Source organism: Quercus lobata, chromosome 3 (genome assembly GCF_001633185.2).
Source record: "Quercus lobata isolate SW786 chromosome 3, ValleyOak3.0 Primary Assembly, whole genome shotgun sequence".
Taxonomy (NCBI): domain Eukaryota; kingdom Viridiplantae; phylum Streptophyta; class Magnoliopsida; order Fagales; family Fagaceae; genus Quercus; species Quercus lobata.
In genome coordinates, this window is record NC_044906.1 from 20741467 (window position 1) to 20755494 (window position 14028).

Genomic DNA, 14028 nt, shown 5'->3' on the forward strand with positions numbered 1-14028 from the left:
AGTTACTCATAGTAATTGAAAAAAAAAAAAAAATTAAGCATTAAACTGTAAATAGAATAGGGAAAGGAATAATCATAATGCTACCATGGAGAAAAGTTACTGAAAATCCACATGCGGCCGCCTCTACATGCTACACCTTCATCCCTAGCCTCTATTTTCTCTCCACAGTTTTACAAATTGACAAAAGGTTTGTACATGAGAAGCCACTCCTAATAAAAATTGAATTAGCCTAATCTTTTATTGTTGAAATTCACATATAACATTTTTACAAAAGGAACTATTTATATTCTGAATAAATTCCAAATAATAATATGATATCTTACTAAAAGAACAAGCATATGAGAAGAATGTAGCTTAAATTAAGCACACATATTCTTCATATATATTCAACTCTTGGCAGATGGTGTAGCTTTCTAATTTTTATTTTATTTTATAATTTGATACAAACATCTTCCTCAAAACCATTAACATTTTCCTCTTTTATCACTTTTTTTCCCCTTCGTTCTTGGTTGTGCTTTTGAATGGCGTGTTTAGGTGTTTTGAACATGTGCATTTTGGTGGTTTTGCCTGCCGCCTATTTGATTTTTTTTTTTATAGACTAATTAATGATTCAAGTGCAAATTCCTTTTCTTTTCTTTCCTTTTTCCTTCTTTTAAAAATGATTTTGATGCTAAATATTTCTTGATTTTTGATAGAATATAAAATACTAGAGACATACAAGGATAGGAGGTTAAAAAGAAATACCTTGATTTGGTTGCTAGAACATGATTTGTGTAATGAGGTAGAATAATTACATTGTTTTTTGGGAGAGATGAGGTAGTATAAATTGGAAAAGTACTGTGTTAGAAAAAATTCTGTCAAGAACTCTCTTTTTTCATGTATGCTATCTTAATCATAAAATTATTTTCCCTTTGCTTATGTCTGTTGGTTATTTCAATAAAAATAAGGATATAAAATACCAGTCGAAAAACACATCACTTACCCAAAAAAAAGACATCACTTGGAAACATTAACACTTTATTAGAAAAATATGGTAAACAATCATGCATGTTGCTTGCAAACACTTATTGCTGAGATATAGATGAGTATTGAATCATTTTTATGAATTGCCTTGTTCCTCAAGATCATTTCCTCCTTTAAGAGAAATTAGGCTCTCAACATAAGTAATCATCTGCATCGGTCGTCCATCAACTTGAAGATTAGTAATTTTTTGGGCCGAAGGATCATACAAGAGCAATTGCCCCTCATTATTTCTCAAAAACAAGCTTTCATTCTTCCAAAATCCTAGTGGCTTTTCAATTCCCATAAGAGGTCCAATAGTGAATAGCTTAATCCAAGACTCCTTAACACCATATTCAAGCAGTGACCAAATATAAAAACAATTCTCCAATCGTTCTCTATCTTTACCAAAAGTAACTAGAGAAACCAATTCATTAAGCACAAAAAAAATTCTCCAAGTACCATTGGGATCCTCCAAATCGCCATCTGGTAATGTTGTTGTTAGGAATACCTCATTGCTCATATCAAATGATAAAATGCCAGGAAAGAAATCAAGATCATCACGAATACTTGCACTCCAAGAAAACATCCCTTTCGTGTATGTCTTATAACAACCAGAGTCCATAAAATAACCGGGCGCAGAAGTACTAACTTTTCTCCATGAACCAGTACTTAAGCAATATACCTCAGCTGCATAAAAATAATTTATATCATCGATACGATATTCAGAATCTGGGTCAAAGATTTCTAACAGTTTGACCACCTTGTAGTCATTAGTTTTGAAGTCGAAACCAAACCCAACATCTCTAGTTAAGGTTCTACCCTGGGGGTAGGATATACCGGACTTGGGAAGAACTTTTGTTTCATTTGTTGCTGGATTCCATAGAACAATATCTGGGTTTGCAGTGTTAAGATTCAGACAAACGAGACCATTAATTGAGCTCACTATGTTAATTTGTATATGCTTAGGAATACCAAAATACGGTGAAGGAACAGCTTGTGTTGACAATATTTCAAGAGATTCATATTGAAGCTTGGAGAAAACACGATCATTGGAAGATTTTTGGCGTTGGATAAGGAGGAAACCGGCGTTCCTGTTCTTGTTAGAGGTGGTCTGGTTGTGGAGAAGGTGCTTATTGATGAAGTTTTGGCCATTAATGAGAGCACACCATGATTTACAGACATACTTGAATCGCAATAAAGACACCACCGGCAACCATAGCAAAATTTGTATAATTAAGTCTTCAGGCAGTACTTCGTTAGTTGTAAACATTGCTTTTCTTCCTTTAATTTCCTGGGTTACACAGAGAGGAAAATGAATGATCAACAAACACTTTTGGTCTTGGATGGAAGGATTTTAGACGAATAGAGGAAGAAAATTAAATATATATAATATTTTAGGAAGAAATTATTTTCTGGTAACTAGAAAGTACGCAACTCACACGCCTACGTAACAAAGTTGAAAGTATGATCTATTCGTTGTACACAACTCGCCCAAAAATCAAAAGGAACATTTCGAATTAAGATAAGACCTTATTGGGTTGGATCTAAGAACTATGGGGGCCGATTGGGTAATGGCTCAAATTTTTTACGGGTCGGACTGATCCGACCCACTTAGCCAAAGTGCCAAACAGCAGCCTCATGCCTATCGAAATTCTTTAACCAAAGCGTGTGATTTGTGATGTAATTTAAGAAACAGGAACCAAAAAAGAAAAGAGAAATGTAGAGGAATTTTGGATTTACCCTTGAGTTGGCTGGATTTTCTGGTTTTTGTTCCTCTGCTCTTGATTTTCTGGTTTTTGCTCCTCTGCTCTTGATTTTTGCTGGGAAAGTTTTTCTGGGGTTTTATTTGAGTGTTAACATGGGGAATTTGCGGTGAGATTTTTGGGGGTGATGGAGAAAAATCAGTTTTTTTTTTTTAAGGAGTTTTGCAGTGAGATATTTCTTTTTCTTTTTCTTTTTTAAGGAGTGTGGGGAAGGAATACGATGGGAGACGAAAGTTTTAAGAATGTGAGAGAGAATAAATGGTGAGAAAAAAAAAAAAAAAAAAAGGGAACGACGGCTGAAGAGAAGAATAAGATGCGGCTGGAATATAACTAGGGCTATAAAAACCTTAAAAGCAATGGCTAGAACAAGAGAACTCCTGGCCCGCCCAACCATGTAATACAACCAAGCTACAGCCCCCCATTTTTTTTTTTTTTTTTTTTTTCCTTCAAAAATCCAGCACCACCACCAAACTAAAAGCCGAAAAAATTATATATCTCAAACCAAAACCGAACCGGAGTAATAGAAAACCAACCGAAACTCTAAAATTCCGTTCGGTACAATCAATTGGTTGGTTATTTTTACACCCTTACTTTAAAGTTTAAAATAATCAATGGGTCTTTCTTTTTTGGTGAAATATTATTTTAGTTCTAAGCTTTGCCCACTTTTTTTTTTTTTTTGGGTACTTAAACTTTAAAAAGGTCTTTTCTCATCCCTAAACTTTATAAAGGATTTTTTCAATAGTTAACAGAAAAAAATTGGAATGAAAAAAGAATTTTTTTCAATAATTTAGGAATGATAAACAAACTTTTAATAAAGTTTATGAACATAAATAAAGTATTTTCAATAATTTAGAGATTAATAATGAACATTTTAATATTTTAGGAACAAAAAATGAATTTCTTAAAATTTGGGGAAGAAAAAAATAATTTATCAAAGTTTAATGACCAAAATAGTATTTTACCCTTTTTTTTTGTAGTGTTTGTTACACACATTTTTTTTTTTTTTTAAACTAAAATCTTAAGTTGAGAATGCATTCATTAGGTTCTCCAGGATCAATATCTAGATCTAAATCCACTCTCGTTTCTCGTTTTGATTCAATTTCATCCGGTTTTTTCCTAAATTTTGGATCTTTTTTTATGTGATGAGAACTGATCAGTTAGGGTTTTTTGAGTTTTGATTGCTATTTCATGCATGCAATTAAAATGGTTGTCATGATTGGATATATGAGATCTAGCGAAGTTGAATTTTCTTATTCTATTAAGCTTTGCAATTTTGTTTTGTTCTAGGTTTGAAGATTTTGAGTTTGTGTTCAATTTTTTATTTTTTAAACACTTGCATGGCATCTGAATTTGGAGTTTTTTGATGGATTCATTGAGTTTTTTTGGACCTTTATTGCCTTTGAAAGTGGAATTTGACTTGATTTTGATAATTGCTTTTGAAAATGAATGTTTTAGCTTGATAATTTTTTTTTTTTTGGAAAAAAAAAAAAGAGTACTTTCGTAACTTAATTGAAAATTTAGCAACTCATAGTAACTGAAATAAAACACAAAAATAAAATACTAAGCATTAAACTACAAATAAAATAGAGAAAAAAATAATCATAATTCTATCATGGAGAAAAGTTACAGAGAAGCCACAAGCGGCCGCCTCTACATGCTACACCTTCATCCCTAGCCCCTATTTTCTCTCCACAATTTTACAAACTAACCAAAGGTTTATATATTAGAGGCCACTCCTAATACAAATCGAATAAGCCTACTTACCGTTGCTTTGATTTGCTTATCTGTAATTCATCACATGTAGCTAACCTAAAGCCTTCTTAGAGCACTAGCAATGGGGTGTGTAAAAACCCCCCCAGTTGCTATTTTAGCAACTAAGACTCAAAAACACAGTTACATTCAGGTATGGGAATTCCAAATTCTTAAGCATCTGTGAACAGTAGGTGTCTATATTTACAACCTGCTATTCATCAAATTGAAAACCAATAATAATATATGTTTTATTCCTCTTTCTCTCTCTCTCTCTCTCTCTCTCTCTCTCTCTCTTCTCTCTTCTCTCCTCCTTCGGCCCCTTTCAGTCTCTAAATCTATCTCCTCTCTCAGCTCATTTGTAAATCATAGATTGCTCACTGTAATAGAAATAGATCGTTGTGGTTGTTGTTTGGTGGGTTTGGGTTGGCGTTTGGGTCGAATTTGGTCGACGTTTGGGTCTGATTACGGTGGCATTTGGGTGGTGTTTGTGTCGGCATTTGGGTGGTTGGATTTAGGGCTAGTGTTTGTGATTTTTTCCGATGGGTTAGGGGATTTGTTCCTATGGGTTTGATGGTGGGTTTCGGTGTTTGCTGGGTTTGTTTGGTAGTGGGTTTCAGTGAGGATGATGATGAGGAGGAGGAAGAGTTGGTGAGAACAAATGGGTTTGGGATGAATAGAGACGGCGATGGCAGAAGTAGGGGATGGCGACGGCGGCTTGAAGACTGGGTCGGTGGCTGTTTGATGGTTTTTTGGATTGGTGTTTGGCCAGATCGACCTTGGGTGGGTGCGATTCAGTATTAATGAGGAGAATATAACCAAACTCCTAGCCAGGGGTGGCTTGATGTATTTAGAGGCCTACGGCGAAAATTGATTATCTTGTTTTAGATACAAAATTATTACTAATTAACAAGAATTACATAGAATTTTTTCTTTTTTTAGAAATTTTATAGATAGAAAAAATTTGACAAAATTTTTCATACTTGATATGGTGGATTGATAATGGTAAGTAAAAGAGTAGTGTTAGTGGTATACTTAGATGAGAACTAGTAAAAGTTTGCTAACTAAACTTTTATTATTATTCTTTTTTTTTTTTAAGTGCAACATTCACAATATATTTTACAAAAAATCTTAGGTTTTGAGTTGCTTATTGTTTTCTATTTGAAAATATATATATCACTATAATTATTTTTTTACCATCAATAACAGGCTGTAACAACTTGCTACTTAGCATTAATTGTAAAAGTATTGCAAAAAATATTGTGGATGTTGCATTTTTCTCTATTTTTTGTTTGTTTTTCATCTGGTAAAAAAATATTATTTTATTTATTTATTATAAATAACCGTATTGGTTAAAATTTGGGGGCCTTTTTTTTTATTTGGGGCCTTAGGCGATCACATCTCTTGCTTCACCATTCAGCCTGCCCTGCTCCTAGCATTATATATTATAAGATTGTTTAAAAAAAAAAAAACTCTATATATTACTTTTTTGTTTGTGTATTCTGATAAGTATTACTGTTTTCTCAAAAAAAAAAAAAAAAATATATATATATATATATATATAGGGATGGTTATTGGTTGTGTTTGTTAGAGATTCAGTCCTTATAACCCTAGGCTACTACTACAAAGATTAGACCTTTTTGTTGTGGTACTCTGGTTATGTAATATATTATAAGCCTGTTTAAAAAATTCTATATATTGCTTTCATGTTTGTGTGTTCTAATAAGTATTACTGTTTCCTAAAAAAAAAAATTATAGGGATGTTTATCTCACGTCGGTTGTGTGTGTTAGAGTTTCAGTCCTTATAACCCTAGACTATTACTATAAAGGTTAGATCCTTTTGTAATGGTACTTTGATTATGTAATATACTATAAGCCTGTTTAAAAAATTCTATATATTTCTTTCAGAATTATGTGTTCTAATAAGTATTACTGTTTCCTCAAAAAAAAAAAAAAAAAAAAAAAAAAAAAAACTCCTAGCATTATTTAGTTATATTCTTTATTCAGTAGAGAATTTTTCATAATATTTAGAATTATGAAAAAATAAATAAATAAAAAACCATTCCATGCCATTGCCATGTGAGCCAATTGAAAATCTAGTTTTGAAGAAGTACATCATGATCTTTTTTTTTTTTTTTTTTAATTATATATTTTTTGCTTACCACAAGTAAAAAAGGTTGATTTAATCAAAATTGTGAAGGTAATAATATTGAAACACAATATTCTTGACTAATATGAAGATTGATTGGCTTTCTTTTTTCATGAATAAGTTATTAGATGATGCCATGTTGGGTACAAATCAGTACAAAATCCTTTGATTACCAAAAAAAAAACATATAATATGAAGTGCATCCTAACAACCATTGAATAAAGACAATTACTAACAATGGTTACGACTCATCCTCATTCATTAATCAGTGGATGTCTCTCTTTTCTTCTTTTTTTTGCAACAAGTGATGTCAGACTTAAGGACTAAACTAATCACTAAATATCAATCTATTTATTTATTCAAAAAGTAGATGTCAATCCATTAACAAAAGGAATCTAATTAATTGTGCATCCTTGTTAATAGAGGACTTATTTAGCTTGTGTAAAATTTGAAAATGTATACAAAAAAGAAAGAAAGAAAAAAAAAAAGAGAGAGAGAGACTAAACTTGGTCTTATTCCAATTTGAAACAAAATGCAAGTCAATTAAATATGAATTGTATGTTGTCAACAACTAGTTTTTGACACTTTTTAAACAAAATCTAACTTCTATTTTTAGTAATAATTTAACTTGCACATCGAAAAAACCTATTCAATTAAGAAAAATACTAGCAACTCATCCATGATCACCAATTACAAAATGTCAAAATCCATTAACAAATGGATCCTATTGATTTTACCTTAATGTAAAACGCGCATATAATTAAAGATTTAGCTTGCACTTCATTCTGATTTGAAATGCCCATGAAATAAATGACTAGAGTTGGTCATATTTTGATTTAACAAGAGAGCTCAATTAAATGGAATGTGCATAGTCACCCATTAGCCATTAACAATCTTTTAAACAAAATTTACTTTTTTTTTTGCTGAATAAATACTTTATTTCTCACAAAACAAAGAGATACAATTTAGATTGGGCCTGTGACCATCTCGATCCAAAACTTTACAAATCAATGGCGGCAGATTTGAGATGGGTACTGGCCCATTCCAATTCAAAATGGCAGCCCATCCAGCTAACAGATGAGCTGCTTCATTACCTTCTCTACAAACAAAAGAAAAATTTACATTATCAAAACCTTTAGCTAAATACAAAATATCCTCCACCACAGACTTAATGCTCCAATGAGGCGCTGCCACTTGATTTCTCAGAGGCTCAATAACATTCCAAGCATCACCTTCTATGACAATATTTTTAAAACCTGCCTCAGCAGCTTTTTGAATAGCCACCAAGGCTGCACTAGCCTCACCAAATAGTGGACTGCCAGGAATCTTCTGCTCAACCCATGCCGCAACACAGAAACCTTCTTGATCTCTGCCCACTACTGCCACTGAGGTTTTTCCTTCTCTAATTGCAGCATCAAAATTTAATTTTATCCGACTAGGTGGAGGCGGCGACCAAGTAGAATCCCTAGAGGAATTTTTACACTCCAACTTCCAAGCTTGCTTGTGATCCTCAAAGGATTTACACACCTGCCTTGCAAGATCAATAGGAGCCATTTTAATTCCTTCCACCCGACTTTATTTCTGCACATCCAAACATGATCACACGTAATTGCTGCAAATAATTGGAACTCTTTAGAAGCCTCATCATCCAGAGCTAGATAAGATTTTGGGTTAATGATCAACTTCACCCAATCTACTATGGATATAGAATCCAAAGTATTCAGCCTCAACGGCCAAGGGCTTAGGAGCCAAACTTGAGCAGCCCAGTCACAATGCAAAAATAAATGCTCCAAAGATTCTGGAGACTTTCCACACAAGTGGCATTCAATTGATGGGAGGGTAAACCTCCTATTTAGAATAGAAGCTGTAGGAAGGATTTCCCAAGCCAATTTCCATAACAAGTTTTTCAGCCTAGCATTAATTTTCATTTTCCACAATACCTTCCAGTCCACACCTTGCAGCATAGGGTGAGAGATAGAAGATGGAGTTCTAAGAGCATTATAAGCTGATTTCACAGAAAATTCACCTGAGGGGTTCAAGCACCAAAAGACTTGATCATTGACTGATTGTTGAGAGATGTGAATGTTGAGGATTCTATTGATTGTTGCTGGCTCAAAAAGATCTGAAAGTAAACCCCTATCCCATTGTCTTGAGTCTTGATCAATCAAGTCAGCCACTAAATAAGCTTCACGGGTAACTCCACTTCTAGCTTGAGGGATTAAGCTAGGCTCATTTGGAATCCATGGGTCTTCCCATATCCAAGTGTTCAAACCATTACCTATCCTGTGGCATAATCCTTTTTTAATCACTTCTCTACCACCAAAAATGCTCTGACAAGACCAAGACGCTGCTTTTGGCACAGCCATTCTGATAAAGTTTTTGTTTCTTACATATTTCTTATTGAACACTATGACCCACATCTTATCAGCATTACTTGCCACCTCCCAAGTCATTTTAGCTACTAAGGCTTTGTTCATATCTTTTGTTTTCTTAATGCCAAGCCCACCCTCACATTTTGGCGTACAAATCGAATCCGAACTCTTTAGGCAGCCACCCTTTTTATTATCCTCTTTATAACCCCACCAGAAATTTCTATTCATAGCATCCAATTTTTTACAAGCTTGTTTTGGGAGGAGAAGTGATGAAGCTTGATAGGATGGAATAGAGGAAGCCACAGAAGAAATTAGAGTAGTTCTCCCTGCCTGAGAAAGAGTCTTCATCTTCCAACCCTGCAACCTTTGCCTCACTTTATCAATAATCTCCTCAGAAGCAGCTCTCTTATCTCTGCCTGAAGCCATAGGAATGCCCAGGTATTTTTCTTTTCTGTTGGACCTCTGTATTCCAATATAATTTGCCAACTGAGATCTTACTCCTTCATTCACATTTTTGCTGAAAATTATCACTGACTTCCCGAAATTCACCTTTTGACCCGACCAATCAAAATAAGTGTCTAAACATGCTTTGATACTCCCCATGTTCTCCACATCTGCTTGAGCAAAGATAAACAAATCATCAGCAAATTGGAGGTGGGTAATTGGCATCAGATCAAGAGCTAATTTATATCCATTAATTTTGTTATTTACTGCTTCTCTCTCAATTAGTCTAGCAAGAACTTCAGCTGCAAGGATAAATAAAAAGGGAGAGAGAGGATCACCTTGTCTCAACCCTCTCTTGGGCTTGAAGAAGCTGAAGGGGCTGCCATTAAGAAGAATTGAAAATGATGGTGTAGTAACACACTGCATCACCCACTGTATCCAAATACCTGGAAACCCATACCCATGAAGAACTTTCTCGAGGAAACACCACTCCAATCGATCATACGCTTTCTCCATATCAATTTTTAATCCCATCCAACCTTTTTTCCCTCGCTTCTTCTTCATATCATGAATAATTTCTTGAGCCAAAAAGGTATTCTCTTGAATTTTCCTTCCAGGAATAAAGGCTGCTTGCCATGGAGAAATTAGCTTAGGAAGAACCAGCTTTAATCTGTTGGCCAACAACTTCAATATGATCTTATACAACACATTACATAAACTTATTGGCCTGAATTGGGAAACCATTGCCGCATTATTCCCTTTTGGGATAAGAACAATGAAGGAATGGTTTATTTCTCTCAACATGTACCCCCTTTGAAAAAAGCTAGAAATAGCTTCAATAACTTCACCTCCTATTATATTCCAGTAAAACTTGTAGAAGTGGGCTGACATTCCATCGGGGCCTGGCGCCTTATTAGAATTCATGCTGAAAACAACATCTTTGATCACCTCTGGAGTTGGGATTTTTGTAAGCATCTGAATATCCTCCTCAGACAAGCTTGGACATATCAAATTATCCAAGTTATCAAGGATTGAGGGGTTAGACGTTTCAAACAGATTTCTAAAAAAACTTTCAAAGCATCTTCCAATCTCCTCTCTCCCCGAGACCCAAGAACCTTGCTGGTTTTTGATAAAATCAATTGCATTCTTGCGCCTTCTGATTATGGTGGTGAGATGGAAAAATTTGGTATTCAGGTCAGCTGCAGACAGCCACTTTATTCTCGCCTTTTGCCTCCATAAAGTTTCCTCCCTTTGGAGCCATTCTTGAAGCTCCATATTAATGCCCGCTTCTTTACTTAAATTTTCTTGAGTTGGATCTTCACCTTGAATACATCTCAGATTCTCCCAACATTTCTTTATATTTTGCTGGATATTCCCAAACCACTCCCTATTCCAAATTCTAAAATCTTTTTTTGCCTCTTTGAGCTTTTGGCAGACCTTGAACAATGGGGAGCCTTGAAAAATCACATTCCAAGCTTTCTCAACTACAAACCAACTAGACTCATCTTTGGTCCACACCTCTTCAAATTTAAAAGGCCGTTTAACTGATCGCTGCTCTCCTCCTGTAAATAAAACTATGGGGGAATGATCAGAGCTTGAAGAAGGTAAATTAAGTACAGCAGCTCTTGGAAAAATTAACCTCCATCTATCATTCGCAAATGCTCTATCCAACCTTTCTTTAATATTTGCTAATCCCTCTCTCCTATTAGACCAGGTATAAGGATTGCCCGAGAATTTGATATCAATGAGCCCATTCTTTTCAATTACCTCATTTGGGCCCCCACTAGATGAGCTAGCCACCGGTTTACCCCTTTTTTTATCAACCTGGGAGAAAACGTGATTGAAATCTCCAATACATAACCAACCTCCACCAAAAGACTCACCAACCTTTTCTACTGCTTCCCAAAAGGGACCTCTATTATTCCGATTTGGAGGGCCATACACAAAAGAAACAAGCCATGGCTCATACAAGGGGTCTGAGAAAACCAAACCATTCATCATATTGCAGCATTTGTAAGTAATTTCTATATCCACACCATTTTTCCAACCCACCACAAGCCCCCCTTTCTTTCCTCTAGGATCAACAGAATCTATATTATAGAAACCCAAAGACATTAAAAAATTACTGCATTTACTAATGGGAATTTTTGTTTCAGATAAGAAAATCACATCAGGCCCAATATCCCTTATTAAGGCTCGGAGAGTCCTTTTTGCCGTGGCCCGAGCCAAGCCACGACAATTCCAGGATAGAGTAATCATGGCTGCATTGGGGGCATGTGTAGGCCCGCCTCCTCAGCCATTTTGGATTTAAGGGATTCATCATCAATCACAGATATAGGATCAGCAAAATTTACCTCTTGGGAAGAATTACAGGGCACAAGAGCTGCATGTTCTCTGGCTAGATCCTTAGTCTTCTTCTTTCTGTGAACCTTTGCCCTCCCCGTGGACTTGTTTTGGCTTATTTGATTAAAAACGTTGGACTGTGGCTCTAATTTGAGAAGGCCGGATCCCACTTTGGTCAGTTTAAGAGCTCTCAAATTAACTGGGCTCCCCTCTTCCTCCAATTTCCTTTTCCCACGATTAAGTACCTCTATTTGACTTATCTCCATGTTACTTTGGGCCTTGGATGGCTCAAGAACTGATTTCTCACCTTCATTATAATATACAGTCCATGAAAGCACATTATTTTGGGCCTTAGAAAGCCCAATAAGCACAGAAGGATCACTAAGACCCGGGTCAGCCAATAAAGGTTGATATTCTTTGGAAGGGGATGATTCTCGTTGTATTCTAGAGCTTTCAGTATTTGTACTGGACATTGATTGAGTTGATATGACTGGTTTTGTTGTAACTGAACAGTCTGTTTCCATGGGGATAAGTGGGATTAAATTTGTGGTTTCAGAGCTATTTGTTTGAGTATTTAGTTCGGATGGGGTGGAATAGTTAGGGACTTTGCTTAGAGAGATGTATTTTGAAGTGACAGAATCAGTCACAATTTCAGAACTTGCCAGATTTTGCCTCGAACTCACTGCCTGAGTTTCCTTGGTTCCCACAACTTGCAGCGCGTGAACTCTACTCTCTTCTTGTTCCTGGGAAACTGACTCCTTCCTTCCCACATCTACCTCTTCACAAGCTTGATTATTACCAGCTATGAACTCCACCCACCGTGAAGCTCTATTACTAGCTGCTTCTGCCTTCAGCCATGGCCCAAATCCAAATGGTTCCTTGGAATTTGATTGCACCTCTGCATCTGCCCAAATGCATCTTGCTTTTAAATGACCCAACCTTCCACATTTGAAACAAAATTCTGCTATTCTTTCATATTTAAACCGAATCCACAAATTCAGTTGTGTATTTCTGTCCAGGAAAAAACCACTCAGCAGAGGATCCTCCACCTTAAGCTCAACCTTCACCCTTAAAAATTTGCTCATACACACAGCCCCACTACCAGTAAAATCCACCTCTAACACTTCTCCCATTAGAGCACCAATCTCCTCAGCATTTTCCTTCGACATATACTCAATGGGGAGACCGTGTATTTGAACCCATAAAGGGATACTTGAAAAATCCAAATCATCAACTGACATATTCTGGTGCCATTGTTTAAGGATAAGAGGAAACCCTTCAATATTCCAAGGCCCCAGCTCTAAAATCCTCTTTTTATCACCTTCACATGCAAACTTGAACACAAAAATATTTTCCTTTAGATCTACAATCTGCACGCCCTTGGAGGTCCTCCATACTTTCAGAATAATAGCCTTCACTGCATTTTTGTTGATGTTTCTGTCTGCTAGGAGCTTTCCTACCAGGCCAGTATTGAAAAGTTCTTCAACAGCCTTTTCACTAGCTTTTAACTTCACAACTTTACCCGTACATCTGAGTTTCTTTGTTTTATCTGTTAAAGCTTCCACCAACATTGATTGGTTTTCCATAGAGATAAAGAAAGTGGTTAAGGGGTGGAGCCCCTTGCCCACTACCACAACTGACACTAAGCAAGAGAAGTGGAATAACTTTATGGATGGCTAATTGTTTTGCCAATTAGGTAGATGTAATAACTATGGTCAGAAAATTTCAGGAAGATAATACAACCAAGGGAACTTTGATGGTCAACGTAGTAGGTGGAGAAAGAAAAAGGGGTTTTATGGATAAAATATAATAAAGATGAGGAGAAACTGCTAAGAGATTATGAAGAAGATGGCGATAGATGAAGAAAAAGGAGCAGAAAAACCTCGAGCCTAAACTCAGGTTAGGAAGCCTTGACCATTCTCAAGGAGGCAGTAGTTGCCTTAGCAACGAGTTAATGCAAAATTAAGCGGGTACTATATTGTGACAATAGAGGACGCAACAACAAAATTTACTTTCACTATTTATATTTTAACTTACACATCCAAGGTAAATCTATATAATATTCTTCTATGCTACCTCTTCATTATGTTACTCACTATGATCATAATCATTTATTTCAAATGTTTTAATTTAAGAATTTAACTTATTAATTTTTATTTAAAAAAAGATAAAAATTTAAACACTTACAAATAGTAGATATCATACC

The 14028-nt window shown here is 35.4% G+C and overlaps 1 protein-coding gene across 1 annotated transcript; it reads right to left on the reverse strand.

The window, feature by feature from the left end:
• Window positions 1-996: 996 nt before the first annotated feature.
• LOC115981774 (F-box protein CPR1-like) lies at window positions 997-3069 on the reverse strand. The gene is made up of 2 exons (XM_031104124.1): window positions 2743-3069; window positions 997-2293 (listed from the first exon to the last, which is right to left on the reverse strand). The coding sequence occupies exon 2, from the start codon at window positions 2270-2272 to the stop codon at window positions 1100-1102; it is 1173 nt and encodes a 390-aa protein (XP_030959984.1). The 5' UTR covers window positions 2273-2293; window positions 2743-3069; the 3' UTR covers window positions 997-1099.
• Window positions 3070-14028: the final 10959 nt, after the last annotated feature.

Coding starts and splice junctions, on each gene's coding strand:
- LOC115981774 (XM_031104124.1), bottom strand. CDS start 2,272: ATGTTTACAACTAACGAAGTACTGCCTGAAGACTTAATTATACAAATT.